Raw genomic sequence first — 23,841 nt, 5'->3', positions numbered from 1 at the left:
AAGCTATCAAGAACCATCGGATCGGGAGTTTACCATATATCTTTGACCTATTTGGATAAGAATTAAAAATAAAATAATTAATTTGACTATCAGTTCAAGATGGATTCTGGTGAAGTTACAAAATATAGAAAGTGGAAAAATTCTTTTATCTGTTCTACTGTTTGATAATAATAATAGATGGCGATTCCTACTACTATTGAGCGCGCAGCGAACTGTAAACAAATAGTAACGTTTCAAATGACTGTTAATAGAGGTCACTTAGGTCCTTCAATTCGAGCAAAGGATTATTATTCATTTTGTTATTTTTGACTATTCGTCTTGAATTACTCGAAATATCAGAGACTTATTTTTGATTCAGTTGCTTTCTGAATACTCTAAAATTTAGAGAAGATACATAGGTAGGTATTCGAATAACACGGAAAAGGTACATTAGGAAAAATTTTCTTCCAGTCATATTCCATGAAATGTAGAACTTTCACTGGCTTTTCGAGTTTTTCCAGGTTTTTCCAGGTTTCCAGGTTTTTCAACCAATTCGTAACTAAACACGTCTGATTTGTGGATTAGTACGGGCTTTTACCAAGGACCTTTCAGTTTTTTTTTCATATTGTACAAAGATAATCACATATTATTAAATTTTGAAAACTATGGATAAACTTAACAATGCACTTTGTTTTGTATGAATACATAGGTATCAATCATTGGGTGAAAAAACAAAGCTTTAGGATAAGTGGAGAAATGAGCACCGAAGACGGCCAACGCAATGGACGCCCAAAACAGGCTGTCACCGACGAAAAAATCCAAAAATTTCACAAAATAATTTTGAATGAACGTAAAGTGAAGTTGATTGAGATAGCAGACATTGTGAAGATATCATCTGAACGTGTACATCATATCATTCACGAATATTTGTACACGAGAAAGAGAAAGCGATCAAAAGCAACAATGTGTTAATGATTCTGAGCAGTGTTTGAAGTTGTTCAAGTGCAACAAATTTGAATTTTTGCGTCGATATGTGACAATGGATGAAACATGGCTACATCATTTCACTACGGATTCCAATGGACAATCAGCTGAGTGGACTGCACACGATGAACCGAATCCAAAGCGAGGAAAACACAACAGTAAGCTGGCAAGGTTATGACATCAGTATTCTTGGATGCGCAAGGTATAATATTCATTGATGACCTCCAAAAGGGCCAGACCATCAACAGCAATTATTATATAGCGTTATTGGATCATTTAAAGGATGAAATCGTTAAAAAACGGCTCCATTTGAAGAAAAAAGAGGTGCTGTTTCATCAAGTCAATGCGCCGTGTCACAAATCAATGAAAACAATGGCAAAATTGCTTGAATTGGGCTTCGAATTGCTTCTGCCTCCACCGTATTCGCCGAATCAAGATATCTTTGGTCTGCCTTCTGATATCTTATTTCTTCTTATGAATCTTATGTATTTCGAAAGAAGAGATCGGGGGTTCTTGAAGATTTTTTCTCTTAATCTTATGGTTCTAGGTATGCTTTCAGTGAGCATCGAATTTGGGATACCTTGTACCTACACGTCCTACACTGCGTAAAAAAATTAACGCACATTCTGAAAATCTTAATTTTAATTTTATAACTTATTTTTTATGTTCTCTCGGGAAGGTTTTGAACGGAACAAGACACATTGAATGGAAGAAAAATTCAGGATTTCACCGAATCTTATGTGAAAGAAGAGAAATAAACAATTTTCAAAATACTGGGATGCTGATAAGTGATTTAATACTTGGTATTAATCAATCTCAATCGGATTGAGATCTGGACTTCTTGCTGGCCATTCCATTCGAGAGACTTCAACCTCTTCAAGGTACTCCTGAACGATGCGCGCACGATGGAGTCTGGCATTATCGTCCATGAAAATGAAATTTTCACCAATGTATGGGGCAAATGGCACTACAAGAATGTTCCTTATATACCTATCAGCATTCATAGCTCCATTATCAACGACCACTAGGTATGTGCGAGCAGTCAAAGATATTCCACCCCATACCATAATCGATCCTCCCCCGAAACCAGTAATATTCAGGAAATTGCACTGAGCATATCTTTCATGTGGACGTCTGTATACAAGGGAACTTCGATCACAATGGTAGAGGCAGAATCTAGACTCATCTGTGAAGAGAACTCTTTCCCAATCAGCCTCTTCCCAATGGATATGCTCTCTCGCAAAATCCAAACGCGCCCTTCGATGGGCTGGGGTAAGAGCTGGGCCTCTTGCCGCGACACGAGGCCTTAAATCATATTCTCTGAGGCGATTTCTTATTGAGTCTGAGTGCTAATTTGTACCCCATGAGTTTGCTCAAGCTGATTTTGAAGGAGGCGAGCAGTTGCAAACCGTTGTCTCAACGAAGAAACTCTCAAGTAACGTTCTTGAATGGCAGTTGTTACCCGCGGTCTACCCTGTCCTGGTCTTCGGACATTCATACCTGTCTCCCTGAATCGCTGCAACATTCTGGACACACTTGTATGGGAAACTCCAAACCTTTTTGCAATTCTTTTCTCTTCTTCTCGCAAAACTACCGCTTGGGCACATTCCTCTTGGGTCAAATTGCGTGTTTCGCGTTGCATAGCGATCGAGTGTAGAAAATCAAACGAAAGAAAAACTATTGATCACTAGAATTGATCGAGAACAACTGATTTCAGAAGGGAGCCAATATATTCAAAATCTGATAATCTCATCTTTTTTTATTCCTGCTGGGAAAAAACATCTGTATTGAAGAAAAACGTTGAAAGTGGATAACATATGCATGCATAATTCTGATAAAAATAATAATCATTGAGAACAACTTCAGTTGTAGAATAAATTTGAGATTTCCATAATGAGCGTTAATTTTTTGCGCATTGTATATTAAAATAAATTTGAACGTAATCTGTAGAACACAAAAATTCAAAAATATTGTCAACTATTTCGAGTCTATGTTCTCCATTGTTGTAGAGCTATTGTTGTGGTTCAAACCTATGAAGAAGACCAGTTTCTATACTGCCCCTCACACCGTCAACACAAACAATTTCAATCTCCTAATTCGTTGTGCATTTTCATTGCACTCCCAATAGACCAGCAAATCTGATTAAATAACAATTTCAGAGAGTCAAGTGGATTGCGGACGACGCCAGCCAGTCACGCGGCCTGAAAGAAGCGGCGTCGGGACGACACGTGACATTGAATGGATCATCTGTGGCAATAACTTAGCATCTCGTGGAATTGATGTCGGTAGGAGATGCAGAATTAACATCTGCAATAAAACCCACTTATGAGTTTATTCTGGAATAGTTGATGATTATCCATACAACGTAGATATGTGAAATCAAGTAGTCGCTTTTACCCGCAGCTCCGCTCGCGTGTTCATTTCTGGAAACCCTTGAACATTGTTCGGATTTATTTCGGTATCGACGGTATAAGTGATAAAGAAGAAGGAAATTATAAAATGTTATGCTCTCACATTTGATATATCTTTTAAATTATTACTTTGTCCAGAAATATAATTATATAAACCATGAAAAAAATTATAATAACAGGCCAATTGAAAAGTCCCCTGGTCTTCCATAGTAAAACACATTTTTTTGGCAAAATTCGATTTTATTATTCAACATAGTTGCTTTCGAGGGCGATACAGCGATTATAGCGATCATCCAACTTTTCGATACCATTTTTGTAGATCGATATATGTTTTTCGCTTCGAAATAGGCTTAAGTTTTAGCGATTACTTCTTCATTGGGGCTAAATTTTTTTCAGGCGAGCATTCTTTTGAGGCCTGAGAACAGGAAAAAGTCACTGGGGGCCAAAACTGGTGAATACGGTGGATGCAGAAGCAATTCGAAGCCTAATTCATGCAATTTTGCCATTGTTTTCATTGATTTGTGACACGGCGCATTGTCTTGATGAAACAGCACCTTTTTTTTCTTCAAATGGGGCCGTTTTTTAACGATTTCATCCTTTAAATGATCCAATAACACTATATAATAATTGCTGTTGATGGTCTGGCCCTTTTGGGGGTATTCAATGAATATTATACATTGCGCATCCCAGAATACTGTTGCCATAACCTTGCCAGCTTACTGTTGTGTTTTTCCTCGATTTGGATTCGATTAATCGTGTGCAGTCCACTCAGCTGACTGTCGATTGGACTCCGGAGTGATATGATGGAGCCATGTTTCATCCATTGTCACATATCGACGCAAAAATTCAGGTTTATCGCACTTAAACAGCTTCAAACACTGCTCAGAATCATTAACACGTTGTTGCTTTTGATCGATTGTGAGCTTGTGTGGCAGCCATTTTGCTCACATCTTTCTCATATATTCTCAATATTTTTGAATGATATGATGTATACGTTCAAATTATGTCTTCACAATGTCTACTATCTCGATCAACTTCACAATTGGCTTATTATGAACCCAAAAAATATAGAATTATTCATAAACATGAGTTCAAGAATCGGAACAAAAGCACTGACAAACTTTTCGGGAATTTTTATTTTGAATCAATTTTCCCCCTTTAGGGTACTATAGTTCAAAAAACTTACATGCATTTGAAAATAGCGAATATGCCAAATACAATTCTCCGTAGAAAAAAAATTGGTGGAAATCTGAATTGTTGCCCCCGGCCCATGTGAAGCTGTCCTGAAAAGTTAGTTAGAATTTCCGAGTGTACCCGAACGTCCATTTCATTACGGAAATATGGGGGGTTTATTTGTATCTTTATATTTTTAATGAAATCACTAAATTCCCAAATTAATAACTTCACTTTATTTTAACAACCTTTTACATTTTTTCTCAATCACTTCTTTTGACGACAGTGTCAGACATTACGTAGAAACGTAATGTCATTCTAACCACAGAATACTATAATATTTATCATAACTAAACAATGTCATATTCTTCTTCTTCTTAACTATTACATAATATTTATAACACATTTGCCTCTGTCACACCATTATAATGTAAAATGGAGAGAAATAATGCAATATTTGTGAAATTGTTGAATAAAAAATATTATATCTAGATATCCATATCAATTAGACGTTCGATGAATATATAGAAATGACTGTCAAAAGGATTAAAAAACTAGGAACGCAAGCCTAGATGACCACAATAATGCAGACTAAGTTACTTGTAACTGAAATACCTACTCTCTAAAACAAGGTACGTATGTTTCCTGAAGTCTGGATAATTATTGAAAATCTTTCAGAAAATTCTCTGTTTCTTTCTCTAGATACGCGCATCCGCATCCCGACCAATCGCATACGATGAATTGACAAAATAATGCGTCTTTTAAAATTCCAATAGGGTAACATGAATTCCTTGCAAGGTAGAGCACATTCTGATTTACATTCCGTGTTCGTTTGACGTTGTGTTTCTGGGACACCCTGTATATGTACTTATGATTAAATCATTCGAAATTAAAATATTACTTAACATTTCACTCTTTTTGAGGGTCAATATGCAGGGTACTAGGGTACATTAAGTATATTTCAACAGAGGATTCCTGTTGTGCAAAGAAATACTTTTTTCTTTTATCATTTTTCCGAATTGTGTCGGTTCAAAATATACAGGCTGTTGAAAAACCATAAAAAAATGTAAGTTTTGTCTAGGAATATTTTTCGGAATATAGTTTTTCTTTGATGTAATGAATCTTTTCCCAACGGAAAATTCCATCTACATCTTAAAGTTTCTTCATTATGACGTCCGCTCAAAAATAGTACACTGTATCGAGGATTCATTCTGTGAGATAGAAAAATAGTATGTACTTATTGTACTAAATCCTAGATTATCGTTGTTATTGATTCCTAATTTTCTGTAGAACATCTCAGATATATTTGCACTAGAATTGTTACTGTTGTACGAAATGGTATCTCAGAGTAAGAAAATCTTTTCTCTGACTCATAGATTCATACTACCACTAGTACCACTACAAGTTTATTATATGTTTTCTAGGGAACAAGAAAGTTTCGAATAAAAGGCTGTAAATTCGTTTTCTATTTAATTTAATGTTTTTGATCACTCGATTTCAATAACATTTCACATTGTTTGGACTAGAATGCATCACATTATTGTAATTATGGCAATTATCATATAAACGACTATATACTTCATCAGCTATCTACTTGTTACTATTTACAACAATATTTACAACTTTCGGTATACTTTTTAGAACGGATGTTTATAATTGAATATGAAAGAAAGAAGTGAGTTGGAATTTTTCAATTGACAAAATATTCATGCTTCTATAGAGTGGAATATCAAACGAATGAAAATGATTAAACATAAATACTTTATCCTAGTACAATATCTATTCTTAATTTGTACAAAGATTTGCGTTAGGATAAAATAAATAATCGATGAAAAATCTTTTCAGGTTTCCTCTATACATTCATATACTGATATTTGAAATAATTGCACCAAATTTGAAAAAATCCTCATTGGAGATATAACATTTTGACAAAACATTCATTGGTAAATATATAACTAAGATTTCAGAGATTACGAAAGACGGATACATACTTTTCCTCCTTTCTTTTTCTACGAATTATAGAATTTTATAAACGACTCCATTTAATTAGTAGGTGAATTTTGATCTATTCACATATGTACAGTGATACAGAAAAAATCCATAACTTTAGGGTTTACAGTAAAATCTTTGTACAAACACATAATTTCAATTTTCGAAATTACCACTTCTTGAAAGATATTGGTAGTTGGCCAGTGAATTTTTTCAATTTAACATACAGGGTGATTTCAACTTCAACGAAAAAACCAGCTGTGTTCATTCCTCTAATTGATTAAAACAACACAAACCAGAATTTCTCTAATACATATCACATATATATGTGATACCTTTTTGAAAGATATTTGGAAGTTTGGAGAAATCCAGTTCCAGAAATGTATCCCTTCAATAGCTCCGTCTCAAGTTGAAGTTGAAGAACAAATATGGTTGAGGTGGAAGGAATATAATATTGATTCTAAGACAAAAATTAGACTCTGGACACCCTGTTTATCCATTTGACATTTTCAGACATTCTCAATCTCTGGCCCATATGAATACTCCATAAAAATTGATGTAGCACAATCTACAATCTTAAAACAAATGATTCGCTGTTGGGGTCGCCTTCAAATGATCACTCAGAAGATATGAAGCAGCACCACCGCCTGCTCCAAGCAAAGATGTGAATGGCGAGGACAGAGCTGCTGCTGCAGCAGCTGCAGCGTGGTGACTCCCATGGTGGGACTGAAGGTGACCACTTTGAGAAGACAACACTTTGTTTGCTTGATGAACCAAGAGGGCTGTGTTGCAGGATTGCGACGTCATTGACGACCATTTGTTGTTGTTCGAAAGCAAATCGTCTGAGAGTTTACCTGAAAAAATTTCAATATAAATATAGATCCCTTTTTATCCATTTTCTGGAAATTTTCCAGAAAAAACTCTTACAAAATGAGAATATAAAAATTTGAAAAAACCACTGACTGATATAAGGAACTTTTGGAGAATAGGTAGTTGTCATAATATTATGAGATGTGATTTATTATTATATAATTCTATCTTTTAACATCTTGCTCTGGGGTAATTCATCGGACGTTGGCAGAGTTTTTATTCTTCAGAAGAGGATTTTGCGTATGATATTTAATATCGCGCCGAGGTCCTCCTGTAGACCAGTTTTCATTGAAAACGGCCTCCTCACTCTGACCTCGATTTTCATTTTCAAATGTTTGATTTATAGGTTGCAGTTTCAGGAGGAAGCCCCATTAACATGTACAAGTAATAAATAAATACCAAAGAAAACGAATATAACATGACCAAACTTTCGAGCTTTCATAGCTACAGTACAAGAAATGAGGGATTATTGTGTATACCAAAACATAATACTTCTAGATTCGAATTTTCATCGATGTATCAGAGTATAAAAATTTTTAATCACTTACCTAAATCTTTGCGAAGTTTCAAGTTGATTGAATTTAAAAAAACAATTAAGATTATGTTAGTCAGTAAATGTTATTATTCTGTTCCCGAATATTTTTCTGATTTTTGTGAATAATTTTCTATTTTGATTTTTTTTCCTTTGACTTATCCTATACATTTTTGTCTGACTGGATGAATAAAGTATTATTATTATGATAGGATGGCCAGTAGGGGCGTTTTTCAATAATGATATTTCAAATACTGCTCATGTCAAAACTACAAAATGTGATTGAGATCGCTGACAACACAATTGCGTTTGAGGTTCGATCTCAACCCAATTGTAAATTGTATACAGGGTGATTCACCGGGATGGTCTATTAGACGTTTATGAAAAACTTATCATAACTTTGAGCTGAAAATTTGCATATTGGGATTTGAGACAATGATCTTTCTCCCTAAAATATTTTCAGATCTCTACAACTTCCGGCTATACCGGAAACAGGCTACTACTTCCTTATTTCGAATGGCACACCCAGTATATTATTGCATCATTAGAGATTAGATTAGATATTATTGCATCAAACTTTTTTAATATTTCGGCCGAAAAAGCTTTCTTCAAAAAAAAAATTTCTTTTCGATTCTGAAAATACGTGGTATTATAAGACTATTTGCGGTTTGGACTAAAAATTTACAGGGTGTTTACCTATAAGAAGATCATGAACTTGGACAACTCAAATTCATCAAACCCAAGATTTCCAAATTAGAATCTATACTTTTTATTTTTATTTTTTTTAAATAGTGAAAGAGAATCAAGGGGTTGCGAAGGGCGTAAAAGTTGTTCCCCCTCTAATAAGAAATCGACGGGTCCGAGCGATTTTCCACATTTTTATTGCAAAGCCGGAAAATCTATATGTTAAGTTCTCGTTGGACCACACACATTCTATTTGATAAATGAAATGGCTGATACTTGGTAATGAATGAAGAAAATACAAAAAGAAAAAGAAGTACAATTTCCAAGTGTGTAATAATATCATACGGTATTAATTATCTATCTGGTTAATGTATCAGCAAAAATGGCATCAACATAACCATTGTCCGACAGAAGACTTCCACGATATTACGTAGGAATCATAATCGAAAGTAACCCAAGGAGAATGCATGTCATCAAGAGAGAGTAGCGATATACCGGTTTCACCCTTGTTAGGGATCATCGGTACCGCAAACCTCAACCCAAGATGACAAACAAACGAAATAGTAGGCACCTTATTGCACTATTTCGTTTGTTTGTCATCTTGGGTTGAGTTATGCGGTACTGATGATCCCTAACAAGGGTGAACATGCTTTCTGCTTGGGTTACTTTCGATTATGATTCCTACGTAATATCGTGGTAGTCTTCTCTCTGACAAAGGTTATGTTGATGCCATTTTTGTTGATACATTAACCAGATAGATAATTAATATCGTATGATATTATTACATACTTGAAATTGTACTTATATTTCTTTTTGTATTTTCTTTATTCTATTTGAATTTTCTATGCTTCTGATGATGATATCTGCATGAAATTTTGCACGAAGCTTGTAATTGTTATTTTATATCAACACGCAAAATCTTAACACGATCAAAACTGGTTTGCATAGAGATATAGAGTATTTGTTTTTGCTGTCTTTTTTATTCGATTTAAAAATCTAATTAAATTTTAGTTTATTCCAAAGGTTTATTATTGAAAATAATATTCAGTTCGTTGATATGAATGAACGCTTCCAAATTTCGAGAGCATGTAAGCTGTTTTCGACATATTGGCAACACGGCAACACTCGAGCTGTTATAACGGGGAAAATGGGGGAAAAGAAAAACCTTCAGGCTGGGAAATCGGGTGGGAAAGGGCGCCTATTCGGATATAGGGGCCCCTCCCTCTGATCGAGAATGAATAACACACGCGTAGGGATCTTGCGATGTCCGCCAGATGGCTCTCTAGATTTATCTCTCGAATATAAAAATAATATTGTCTCTTTCGATTCCATAAAACTCCCATATTCCGGAGTATTTCTGGATGACACAGCAATATTTCCTGTTTTACGATCTTGTGCCAATTCTAGGATGCTTTGCATCAGTTTTGATATCTGCCAAGTATAGGTTGGCTTCATTATCGAGAAAAGTAAGAAAATCATTGTTCCTTATAGGTGTATGCGTGATTATGTTGATCTTATTATATTCCAAAATTCTGGAACTATGAGTGCTAGGACTACTAAATGCAAAATATTGTATTTTGTAATGTTACAAAAAAGGTCAATGTGGTATAGCAATTGGTTTTTGTACTCAATTTGATGGAAAAAGCTCTTATCTCTGTACGGTGTTCGATAGACGAATGGATTTTTCAATTTGACTTTTGGATTTTACACATTCCACAATTTTTTTTTTTGGGTGATTCCAAATGTTTATTATTTAAAATAACCAAAAATAACTTGTTCATGATAAAGCTATTCTTTCATTCAAATTTGAAGTTGTAAGAATTGTTTAAAATAATTTATGAGTTTATTTTTTGTTTATCTTGTATTCCCTGATATTATTTTTGTGCGAGTTAAGAAAATCGGTAATTTCCTGTGTAAGCATTGTTCGACTATGTCTTTTCGCTTTTTCATCACCATTAGGTAATATACCGATATTGAATAACCACGAAAAATATACGAAGAGCAATAGAATATCTTTTTTTGTGCCCGAGTATGTAAAACTAACCTTATTCAGCGTATTCAGACTCAAAGTGAGTTACTGGAATCCAATACCTCATGTTCACGTTACTCCATTAAATAAAATGAAATGATATGTAGACATAAACAGGTTCTATAAATTGACATCTATCCTAAAAAACCAACATGTTGGCGCCGATTTTCTCTCTATAATGGCACCACAAATGCTCAATTCAGCTGCATAGTTTATCTGGTGTGATATGACATCATGTCTGAGCAATTAGGTAACTAAGAAACCGACGTTCCTGCAGGTTTTTAATCTGACTTGTGTAATAGTTCCTATATGGGTTTTCAACAAGATGTTTTTATATGATGATTTTTATATTAAAAAAGATTACACTTTAAGATAAATGAATGGACGATTATTTCATTGTAAAGATGAAGGTATGCATTATGGATGGAAGACTATATCAACCAAATGGATCCCGAGGCTTTTGATGAAATTTTCCATGACCAATTCACAGATTTGTAGCTGTATATCATCGATTACTCACGAATTTCATCTTTAAGATCTTGAATCGATTGTGCTGCAGCATTGGTATAGACCTTATCACCTTATCTTTCACGTGGTCCCAAAAGGCCGAAGAAAAAAGCTTAAAGATCTAAAGGTGTGAGGTATCACAAGATATCAACTTTGTCCTCGATAACTTCACGAATTTCATCTTTAAGGTCTTGAATCAGCATTTTTCACGTGGTCCAAAGAAAGAAGTCTGAAGGTGTTTCACAAAATCTTGGTGGTCAGTTTGATCACCTCTTTGAGAAATAACACGAGCAGGAAAATTGCTATTGTTTAGTTGCTCGAATTCCGGCTATAAAAATTGTTAAGCCCAATAACCAAGATCGACGAGAGAACGACGAACCTAGGTTTTCATCAACACTACAGGCTACAGCAGCAATATTACCAGTTGTCCTTAAGTGACGCATACATAAATCAATATATCCTAATTCTGGCAATATAAAATCATCAATCATAAATTGGTGGCTCGATTCATTAATCATAACAGTTGTATCAGCCTCTTTGTCCATTAAGTAAGGTCTATGGTCACACTACCAGACCAAAAACCGCACCAAACAGTGCTACGTTGAGGATGGAGAGGCTCTTCAACAATAATTCTTGAAATTTCCTAGCTCCAAATACGAGTTGTTTATGACTGCAGTGTCAAAGATGAAGGTAGTCATTTTGATAGCCAACCTTCTGAGAGGAGATGGCACCTGAAGAAGAAGAAATACGACAAAATTGTATCACTGTTTGGTGTGGTTTTTGGGCAATTGGTGTGACTGGGCCTCAATGGTCTCATCACTGAAGATGATTTTTCTATGAAAATCCGGATCATTCTGTTGCATTTTAAGGAACCATTCAGCTAAGGTATGACTTTTCTGATGATCGACCGGCTTGAGTTCTTGTGAACTTGAAAACTTGCAGACTCAGGTCTTCATGCAAAATACCGTTTGTCGTTTGTGGAATTCACAAGATCAAATTTACAAATCGACAAACCTGGGTTTTCGTCAACACCACGGACTACAGCAGCAATATATTCTTAGTTGTCCTCGAGTAATACACAAGGTTTTGATTTTTCACATCACTAACTTATCACAACAGATCAATTTTTTTTCCTCGGTTTCACTATTGGTGGACGAGAAGGTGCTTCACGAAGATCCTAAACTGCTTCATTTTTGCGAATTTTTCGAATTTTTCACAATTTTTGTAGTAAATTTCGACAATTTCAGTGCACTTTTGTAGTATGAATCGCTCCACAATTGAAAATGGCGTAGTTTTTACTTGTCAAATGTCAAAAGATTACAGCTTCACCAGTGACAGCTGTTCAGATAGCGCGCTATTCAATATGGAAAACCTTTCACTTTTTACTTTATTCACCATATTCAGATCCATCAGTTCACACTATACAGGGTCTTTCACGAGGAATTTTCCTGAAAATTTCATCTTTTTGGCGTGAAGCTGAAAATTCAAGACGAAAAACAGTTTTTTGTGAATAACTCAGAAAATATCCACTTTAGGGCAAGGGTGTGATGCATACACTCACATTATTTTTTAACGTAGATTCAATATCTGCCATAAAAAAATGGGGTTCTAATTTGAAAAAATTGATTTTTCACGATTTTGTCATCCCTTACTTTGAAAGCGATTTTTTCACCCCCTGTATCATGAATCGCGATTTCGATTTTTAAAGTGGATACATCAATCTTACATCTTGAAAAATCCCAAAAATGAAAATTTTCCATTCAAAAACCTCGAAGTTATTCTTGTTTCAGCGGAGCTCTATTTTCGATTTTTTTTTCGAATTTTCCCGCTCAGAGAGAATTTTCCAACCAAAACTGAAAAATGTTACATCAAAATAACTTGAAACTTTCTAAGGAATTTATTTCTGCAATAAAAAAATGTTGTTCTAATTTGAAAAACGGAAGTTGACGTCATTTCCGGAAAAACCGGAGGTGCTCATGCCTTGAAAATATTTTAGATTTCATCAGCATTGTGAAATACATATAAGTGCTGAATTTCATGAAAATACGTTCAGTAGTTTCACGTATAAATATGGGTGAGGTTCCTCGTGAAAGACCCTGTATGTTAACTCTATCATGAGACGAAACAACAGTTTAACAAACTGTTTTGTATGTACATCGATCGGGGCATTTAATTTTTTAGTTTCTACTAATTTACACCCTTAATAATGATGAAGCCATCAGCCATAAAGATAATTATTCTCCATCATTGCTCTCCATTCTTCATTTCGTCCGGAGATGTGACGGTATCGGCAACGCCGCCCCCAGAAGGGTTTCCGACAGTGGCAGCATCAACTCCGGGTCTCCTCCGTCTGACATTTAATCTAGAAAATTGCCTGTTGCCGATCATTTATTTCCATTACTGTCAACTCTTTAGCTCTTCGAGAGCGCAGTTTTGCGACGTGCACACCCGGTGTCTGCCGCGGCAATCTGTGTCACGTTGTGATATGACAGAATACAAGTGGATATCTACTTTGCCATAGAGAATATATAGGGAAGGACTGGTGGTCATCAGTTATTCTAATCGCAGATAATTGACCATATTCACCGTCGCCATATTGTTGTGCGACAATACCAACTACCCAGTGTTCCCAACGGAAAAATATTGAGTTTACTAGAAAAATACCGCTAATATCAAAAATACTATCAGCCATAGAGATTATTCTTCCACTGACTATTTCCAAAAATGGAGCGAAGCCTTCATTTATACACTAGGCCACAGTTAATTTGTTCATAAAACCACCTTTCACTAATGTTTTTATTTCCAAAAGGTGAAATTTTTGCGAAATATTGTTTCAAACAAGCCTATCTGGCGTAGCAGCCAGAAAAGGTACACATAAACTTCACTTTTAAACTTTATATTGTGGAATTTTTGGAGTAAACTCAATATTTCTTCGTTGGGAACACTGGGTAGTTGGTATTGTCGCACAACAATATGGCGACGGTGAATATGGTCAATTGGCATTATCTTGAAAAATGACGGAAGCACTCACGCGAAGTCCTGCGCTCGTTCACAAATGCACCAATTAAACCATTTTGGAGACCACAGATCTGTATAAAGGTATATCCAAGGGTGGAATTGACTCATGAATTAACGAGTGCCCAAAGTCTATACTGACTTCACGCAGTTCTTTCCCATTTTCATTTAGAATGGTTCTATCGAAGGAAATGATTTTTGGAATATAGTTTTTCATTGATATGATGAATCTTCTCTTGTTAGTGTAATTCCTCCTCTAGAGTTTTTGTGGCAATGAAAAGAGTGATACATCTCATTTTTAGTTTGAACCATCGCGCATCCTGTAGGCCTACATTTGTCGCCTAAATTACTTGTCTTGCAAACTACTGTCACTCCCATGTTAATATTCATTCAAATGTCTCATATACGTTAAAGACAATGAGACTATTTGGGAAAAACTAGCTATTTCGCACGATCATAGTATATATAACTCACAGGTGCTTTTGGTTCCTAAACATCGGACTCACAGTTTCGAACATTCGCCACTTTATCGAGGCGTTATATTGTTTAACCATTTGACTTCCCATTTGAAATCTTTGAACAAACAATCATTCAAAAATGTAATTAAGGAGTTATTGCTGCAAAAGTGTTTCTATTCGCTTAAGGATTTTCTCTCTGATTCGTTGATCACTCAATAGAATAGTAATTGTTGTAAATAATAGAATAGTATTGAATAAACTCTAATATTTCCCTGACTTATCCTATACACATTGTTGAGTGTCCCGAAGGATCAATAAATTATTAATATTATTACAAAACTTCATCCAAATTAAGTTTCTTCATTAAGACCATTACATGAAGACTAAAAACTCTTGTTACCTTCTATTTTACAAAATAAAATGTTTTAATCTAAGGATAATAGTTCAGAATGAATATGTAAAATTGCATACATCAGAAAATAGTTGAGTTCGAATTTTTTATTTAGCGTATTTCATTCCATGATTCCATGTAGTAAACTTTTTCGATATCAATTATGTGAATATTGCTAAGTTTGTTAATATATTGTTCTAATCAATTTCAATCTATTTTGATCAAATTTTTTATAAACATGAATGAAAATTTCATAATTTATTGCAAAAAATAATTTTATCATCCTCCTATTATAACAGAATATTATTAATGAGGAATATGTTTCTGAGGAAGGCTGTATGTAAAATATAGGTGCTGAATTTCATGATTCATTATTTCATAGAGATATAATCTGGACCTGAACATTTATCCTTTTGCGTAAGAGGGGGGACAAATGGAACCAATTAATTTGATGCGGTAGCATGATATTAAAATAATGTATGGTCAGTGATGGGGCGGTTAGATAAGTTTGAAGAGTCAACCAATCTGTCGCCCTCAGGTCATACAGAAAGAAATATGTCAATCCCTTTTTCATTCACAGTTTGTTTTCATGCCATTCTCATTTCACCAATGAAAAAGAATGTGATTCAAAAGAATGAGCTTATTAGATGGACCACGTTTATCGAAATCATTAAAATTTATTTAAAAGTTTTTTGCTTATTTACATGAATGATTTATATTGATGACTTGATTATTCAGTACTTGCACTTCAGTGCAATTTGTACCAGATTTACTTAAGGCTTTAATTGTTTTAGTGTCATTATGAATTACGTCACTGATGACGTATTTCTTCTCAGACACGAAAACTCTTCAACGGAAAGACCCAGAAACTCAAAATTTGCTGGGTAGTTTCGGATCTTAAATGTTAAGAATAAATTAATTAATTGGTTAAATCGGACAAGAGGTTCCGTAAACAAAAATATAATCGTTCAAAATTTTGGATTCCTAAAATGTTATAAATACCTACGAATTTGATAGCAAGAAGAAAATATAGCGTCGTCAAAACCATAAAATATTCAAGCAGAATATCGAAAAATAGTATATTGTGCAACAAGTGGGGAAAGTCCAACTTTTCTCGCGAGTGTGGAAGTTTGTGGCACGAGCCTGAAAGGCGAGTGTCGCAAACACACGAGCGAGAAAAGGACTTTCTCCACATATTGCACACTATAGTTTCCTACAACTGCACAAATTTCAATAATTCAAGTAATGGACTTGATTCAAATCAAAATGGTCTTCGTTGACAGTATGTGCTAATTTATTGCGTTTCCATAGAAACGACTCAAAAGCGCAATTTCATTGGTCTACCAAGCGAGGTGTGGGCAAAGTGCCGTGGGGAATAATATTTCCAACAGTATGAGCAATACATAGTTTTGAAATTGAGTAAGCTGTGAAGAATACGCTACTTTTCATAGCAGTTGTAGGAAAATATAATATTTCATCGATAACAGATCATACTGTGTTTAAATTTTGTATATGGATGTTCAACAACGATTTTACTTTTGTACAAAATTTTATGCTATTCGACACAAAATTTGAAGCTATTCGCGTCATTACAATAGTTCATGCCAAATTTTAAAAGGATTGTTCTTACGACAGAATTCTAGATCAACTACCCTCCAATGATGACATAAATGACATCTCAGATATACTTATATGCAGTTCTATGGTCTATACACAACCACATATAAATGGACAAGCGCTCAAAAACTCTTGATACAAAGTCAGTGCTTTTCTCTATTTTTTTTATATTCATATTCGTAATTTGTGATCACTACCAATCATCAGAAATCAAGATATCCGATGAGCTGGCTATCGTTTAGATTTGAACTTACCGTTTCCGTTTATGGGCTTGATATCCACGCCATTCGTTGAATTCTGGCTAGAAATGGAGCTAGTGTTGGAATTAGGCGTCGTTGACATACCAGAATGAGGAGATCCTGGTTTGATATCTTTTGAATTGTTCAGGTTATTCGGATTTTTCGAGTTGGAGTTATTTTCCGCTTTGATAGAATTCGAGGAAGGACTTGAATTTTCACTGGAACCGGTGGTAGTTTTCTGCTGGGCCAGCCTCTCTTGCTTCCTGAATTTGGCACGTCTGTTTTGGAACCAAACCTGTAAAAATCAAGAGGAGTCAGAATTGTATTGATGGAGACGAAAAGTAAGTGTAGATATTGTTTTAATTAGAAATGTGAATATTTTGGTGCAAGCTATTCTCATTGAATCCTGGAGATGATCATCGGTAGTCGAGATCAAAACTTTTTTTCAATGAAGTTCATCTTCGAGAATGTATTCATGTATTATATGTTGATCCAAGCATTATGCAATATTTCAAAGCAAAATTGAGGTTTGAGGTTGATGCTTCAATATTACTGGTGACATCGGTGTGTATGGGTGTACTTCAGGGGTCCATATTGGGGCCGATTCTCTTTTTGAGTATGCGGACGATATATATTTGTTAAAGTCATCGACAAATGCGTTTTTATTGAAAGAAGAAATCGGGAATTTATTGTACGCCACTTGCGAGTTTTTCAACAACCAAAAATAAAGACTCTATTATTATTATCTATATTTCAATGTTGAGAAAACACAAGTAATTCGTTTTCATAACTATAAACAACAGTTTCTTGTGTTACAACTGGATTTCGGTGATACACTCTTGTCCAATATGAATACAGTCAAATTTCTTGCAGTTGAATTTGATGAACACGTCAACTGGGTGTAGCACTGTGAGGGTCTGGCTTCGAAGGTGAACTCTCACTATTATATGTTCAGAAACTTAAGGGCGGTACTATATGTAGCTTGTGAGTATCTATTATACACAAGTAGAATCTCGTCTTCGAATTGAAATCTGCTTGTGGAGCACCTCAACCAGATCAAAAGATGTATTTGTTGCAGAGAAGGCAATTTTGAGGTGCAGTTTTAACATCCCTAGGAGAGAAACCTCCACACTGGCTTTTCCTCACTTACTTACTTAAGTCCGACAATATTTTGACGCTCAGCAGTTTATATATTTTTGAATTTGCGTGTTTGCAACATAATCTCTTTCAGACGCAATGAAGAGATTCATATTATGAATACACGTCGAAAAGTATTGATTCACACACAGGTTGCAAAATAAAGGAATGCTCAGAGTGCTTCTAAATATCTAGGACCAAGTATTTTCAATCTTTTATCTGGAAATATTAGGTCCAGTTTAACACTTAAGATATTTGAGACGCATTTTTGATGTGAAAAGTTTTATACTGTGCAAGATTTTTTTAACTGTTCCGTTCCTGTACAGTAATATAATTTTTCATATTGTTTTTGATTTCTATGTTGAAGTTTGTTAATATTTCCATATTTCAAGAATCTTGACATTTTCGATACAATGTAATCATTGTCTCATGGAAATAAAGATTTGATTGAAGGATTGCTTGATTGATTTTTTCAGTTCTGGATATTGATCACCACAAACTTTTATTCGAAATTCTTCACAAAAAAATTTCTGAATATTTATGTTTTAAAACGGTGTTCCTTTAGAAATCAATCATTTCCATCTGTAATTCTGTTTGGCAGCTTCATTACTCTCGAAAATATTTTATACATCTTTGCTACATTCGCTGTAATGAAGTTTCCATTTCATCATTGACAATTCCATGCGCGAAAAATTTTTTGTTAATTGAATAATATATACGGCACATCAATAATTCAGAAAATATTTTCAAAAATTATCTTATCAGTTCTAATGAAAGAACTATATAAAGCTGAATTCTATGCAGTTTTTTCAATACATTAAGTTTTTACAAATTGTCAGCAGTATCTTGCGACAACTTTTTTGAGATATCGATCCTATTGTATTGTTTTTTATATTCTAGTGAAAAGGTGAAACGATCCTTAAGCATTCTTATGAGAATTTGTATCGTTATTACGTTATTATACAAATAGCTAATGAATTTCAATTCCATTGATCAGTATTTCTGAGTTTGAAAACAGAATTACTGATGAATATAAATTCACACATTCAGAACTCAAACATACTGAAAATTTCATGTTTCTCATTCTTCCGTAAGTTATCACCTTCAGAGTAGGACAGAATACTAATATTTCATCCAAATGATAATCGAGCACCCATGAATAGATCACACTGCTCTAAATACACTGATCAACAATTGCTAGGGATCACTTATGAATTTCTCTTCATTTGTATTTTTTTCAAGTTATCTCGTGAATATCTGTACATTATATGTTCTCTAAGGAAAAAGTAAGATGTTTTGAGTTGATTATATCAAAGTCTTCCTCACTTCATCGGCTCTTATTCACAAAATCGATTATTATCTGTAGGCTGTTACAGGTGGAGTGAAAAGCAATGTGGTATTTGTTATCAAATCTGTTTTTTCCTCTCGTTCAAACACATAAGGTGACAATAATTGAAGAAATGAGAACAATATCAGCTTATCAGTCATGCCGAGAAGACGTTTGGCTCCTGTGCAGCTGGACCAAATCATACGGTGGATACAGGAAGGTTTGTTCCAGCGAGAAGTGTCCCGGCGGTTGAATGTTTCGCAAAGTGTCGTGAGTCGGGCTTGGAATAGGTTCATCCAAAACGACTGAGTAGCTTATGTTCATGGGGGAGGTCGGCAGCGCAGTACAACAGCTGTCCTCCAAGATCGTCTTTTGATCCTCAATGCTAGGAGAAATCCCACTTACCCGGCGTCGCGGCTCAATAGATCACTGAGAGTTGCAACAGGAGTTCTAATTTCGAACCAGACTGTAAGACGACGACTACATATTCGTGGTTTGAGAGCACGTAGGAGGGTACAACATCTCCGTTTGAATAGGGAACACCGGGTTCATCAACGGCAATGGGCTGAGGAGCACCGCAATTGGACACGTGAAGATTGGAGCCGATGTTTATTTACGGATGAGTCTAGATTTCGTTTGGTCAACTCCGATGAACGTATTCTTGCTTGGAGGGAAAGAGGTCGAAGGTATGCAGAACAGTTTATGGTACCCACAACAGCTTTTGGCGGAGGTTCTATATGTGTATGGGGAGGCATTTGTTTGAACCAACGCACAGAGTTGGTTGTTCTGCAGAACACCACCATGACCAGCCAGAGATATCACGATATGATTATTGAACCCATAATTGTTCCGTTTGCGGCTGCCGTGGGCGAGAATTTCATTTTAATTGACGATAATGTCCGTCCACACCGTAGTCGTCTGGTTTAATGAAGCGCTAGAAACTCATGCTATTGATAGGATGGACTGGCCAGCTCGCTCTCCAGACATGAATTGCATCGAACATGTCTGGTCTGAGATGTCTAGACAATTGTCAACCTTAGAACAACCGATCAATAACCTGGAGGACCTTTCTAACGCTTTACGGGATATTTGGACGAATTTGCCCCAAAATTTTTTAAATCGTTTGACCGAAAGTATGCCTCGTAGGGTAGAATGCTTGAGACGAGCTAGTGGGGGACCAACTAGGTACTAGCTTAACCGAAACTTCAGCCTTCTTGTGGTTTCATCATAAAATTTTTATGTTATTCAAACACAGAATTTTGAGTGTTCCTAATAAAGTCTTTTTCTCTCTCCAACTTTCCATTTTTTCATTCTTTTTTCAAGTGAACCATATTATCAACTGAAAATACTCTGATATCTGACTAAATTTATAATCTTGGAGCGAATATTTCAGAAATAAATTTAGAACAAGTAAGTGATCCCTATCAACTGTTGAGCAGTGTATGTGCAGTTCTGAAAGAGCTAACTGTTTTTCGATTTTTACAGATTTCCATATATTCCTATCAATCCCATTCCATACTTTGTGTCCTTCCCTGATTATTCAATCAACTAATCACCCCAGTTTCTATTTATTATATCGTTCAACGTTGTTCCATATAAAGTCCCAACAAACAGAGTTTTCCGCCACGTCAATTGGTCCAGCAACGTTTCGACGTTTACGAATTAACATAATCAGGTTAGGCATCGGCCGTAGTTGCAGCCGAAGAACGTGTCATGTACATGCTGCGACCGTTTGTTTGATTAATAGATAAATTGGGACGTTCCTACCGGCATGTTATCGATTATTCCTGCTGAATTAAATATTGCACGAAATTAATTATATCGCATTTGATGTGTGTGCTTTACTGTTTGGTTTATCTATCTTGTTATTTATATATTTCCAGATGACCTGGATATACTTGAATTTCAAAAGTCAATGTTCTTAAAATTAATAAACATAGACGATCACAGGGCAACAAAAAAAATTTTTTTTTGGTGCCTGGGATTTTAGAGCTGATTTTGACTATATTTTTGGAGCTAAATCTATACATGCAATCCGTTTTTCTCTATCAGCTCTACTTTTTCAGATACATCGACTTATCTACCAATGTGGGTTGCATTCAGTATATTCGTTTACGAGAGTTCTAAAACAATTATACACTGTGTCCGTAAAGTATATAACAAATTCATTTTTAGCTAAACACACCATTTTAACAAATAGGCCTGAAATACGTCCATTTTTTATTTTAATTTACCGTATTTAAAAATAATAATCTAATATACAGGGTGAATTACTTTCGAGTAATGACGCCACCGTCATTTTTTTTTAATAGAACACCCCCATTTTGTCTCAATTTTCAGATTAGTCTAGCTGAGCTGATTCCAAAAATGTATCACATGTTGATTCCAATTGGTACAGGGTGGACAAAAATAATAAATTAAATCTAAGCAATAATTAAAATATTCACGAATACCAGAAATATTGTAGTACTAAACTGTCATTGAACACCGATAAATTACTAAACAAATAATGACATTTCACAAAAAACTAGACGACTATGTTTTTTAAATTGATTGGAAATAATAAATTTTTTTATTTCGAATATACAACTCATGTTCTGATAATAATAATAATAATATTTATTTACCATTCCAATTTTAAATACATAATAGTCTTTTAGCTAAAGATAATAGTTATTTATGCAACAAGTGCAAAAAGTGAATGTTTAATGCCCTTGACGGAAATTGGACAACACGTCGAGTGCAATAAACAATTTTTGCACGAGTTGCATACAACATTTTTTCTACGTTCATGCAAAAAGCGAAAAATGTACAATATGTATCATGAGGTGTGGTCATAGTACAGACAGTTTGCTCTATGGAGGTAGACGGTTACAAATCGGATCAGTTTTGATTAAGGAGTTATACTCGGGAAGGCATTGTTTGTTTATCTCTGGCTGCTAACATTAATACAAAATAATATAAAATATGTAACTGTTTAAAACGTATTGCCAATCTCACAGCATATCTGATAAATATGTAGTGGGTTTGAACGTTTATGTTTGTCATGATGACAGCACGTTGAAGTAGAATGACAGATGAGTGCAATAAAAACTTTATTGCACTAGTGCAATAAAGAACTTCTTTTTCCACTAAATATAATTCAATAAAGTTTTGCTTTTTGCATGAATGTAGAAAAACAATATAGAATCCCCACAAAAGGATAAACCTGCGCGTGGGTTTTTTCATATAAAAAAAACATTATCATGGGTCACAACTACAGATAGAATTTTTTTCATATTCTTTCTGCTAGACCACAAGTACCAAACATGTTTAGAAACATTTTTATTAATCTTAAAATGTAACAAACTACAGGGTGTTACATTTAAACCAATTTCCGCTAGACAATAAGTATTTTTGATAATATTGTTAATTTAACTAATAAAGAATGTTACGCGTTACTTTATGAGTACACACAAAACTATTGTATTTTTGTCGACCCTGTACCAATTGGAATCAACATGTGATACATTTTTGGAATCAGCTCAGCTAGAGTAATCGGAAAATTGAGAGAAATTGTGACGTCATTACTCGAAAGTAATTCAACCTATATATTAGATTATTATTTTAAAATACGGTAAATCGACGTGTTTCAGGATTTTATCTTAAAATGGTTTGTTTAGCTAAAAATGAATTTGTTCCATACTTTACAGACACAGTGTATATTCATTAATGTGGGTACAATAGTTTTATTGTCAGTCTGTAATTGAGTAAATGCAAGGTAAATTTATGAAAAGTGGAACCATTGCCTATCAGGTACCTGAACTGACCATTTTAATCACCTCGGGTAAGTGAGAGAAAAATCATACTTCCTCCGTTACTTATAAAGTTGGGCTTAATGAAGTCATTTGTAAAGGCTCTTGATAAGAATGAGTAATGTTTTGCACAGAAAAACTCAAAGCAGGAATATTTAACGCCCACAAATAAGACAATTGATTGAGGATCCTACCTTCAAACATTCAATGAATTAAGTTTAACGAAAAGCTTGGACATCATTTGTTGCAGTTGAAGAAAATTTTCTAAGCAAACATAAAGCTCAAAATTGTGTCAAATCCTGATGGTGCAATATGAGTATTAAAATACACTATTTACACAGGCACTTGGACCGTTTTTCAGTAAAATAAGGAGAGATGGGTGAGGAACAAGATGAAAGATTTCGCCAACATATCAAAGTTATTGGGGACCGCTACCAAGGAAGATAGGACATGCACATGATGGCAGATTACTGCTGGAGTTCAAAAAGGGACTATTTCATCCATCTAGAAACCATTTGTAATTCAAAATTGAACGTTTGTGATTTGTGGAAATTAAGACAAGGGAAATAGTCGTAAGTAGAATATCATGAGAGCATCTAATTTTTCCGAAAAAAAATCGAAAAAACACGTTGCTAAGTAAAATTTTTGATAAAAACCATGAGTGCTGGGGGCAACAAAAATCCGAGTCGAAGACGAGAATTCTTG

General features: G+C 34.8%; 1 protein-coding gene across 1 annotated transcript in view; it reads right to left on the bottom strand.

Moving 5' to 3' along the window:
• Positions 1–6,020: 6,020 nt before the first annotated feature.
• Positions 6,021–23,841, bottom strand: part of LOC123684686 (paired mesoderm homeobox protein 2B-like) — a 79,328-nt gene continuing 61,507 nt past the window's right edge. The window contains exons 3-4 of the mRNA XM_045624053.1: positions 16,894–17,173; positions 6,021–7,390 (exon numbers count right to left, since the gene is read on the bottom strand). Of these exons, the coding sequence (XP_045480009.1) occupies positions 7,113–7,390; positions 16,894–17,173 (558 nt within the window). The 3' untranslated portion in view covers positions 6,021–7,112. The remainder of the gene's footprint in view (positions 7,391–16,893; positions 17,174–23,841) is intronic.

The sequence above is a fragment of the Harmonia axyridis genome, chromosome 7 (assembly GCF_914767665.1).
Source record: "Harmonia axyridis chromosome 7, icHarAxyr1.1, whole genome shotgun sequence".
Classification (NCBI taxonomy): Eukaryota; Metazoa; Arthropoda; class Insecta; order Coleoptera; family Coccinellidae; genus Harmonia; species Harmonia axyridis.
Note: the sequence above shows the minus strand (reverse complement) of the source record. Positions and strands in the feature narration are given on the sequence as shown.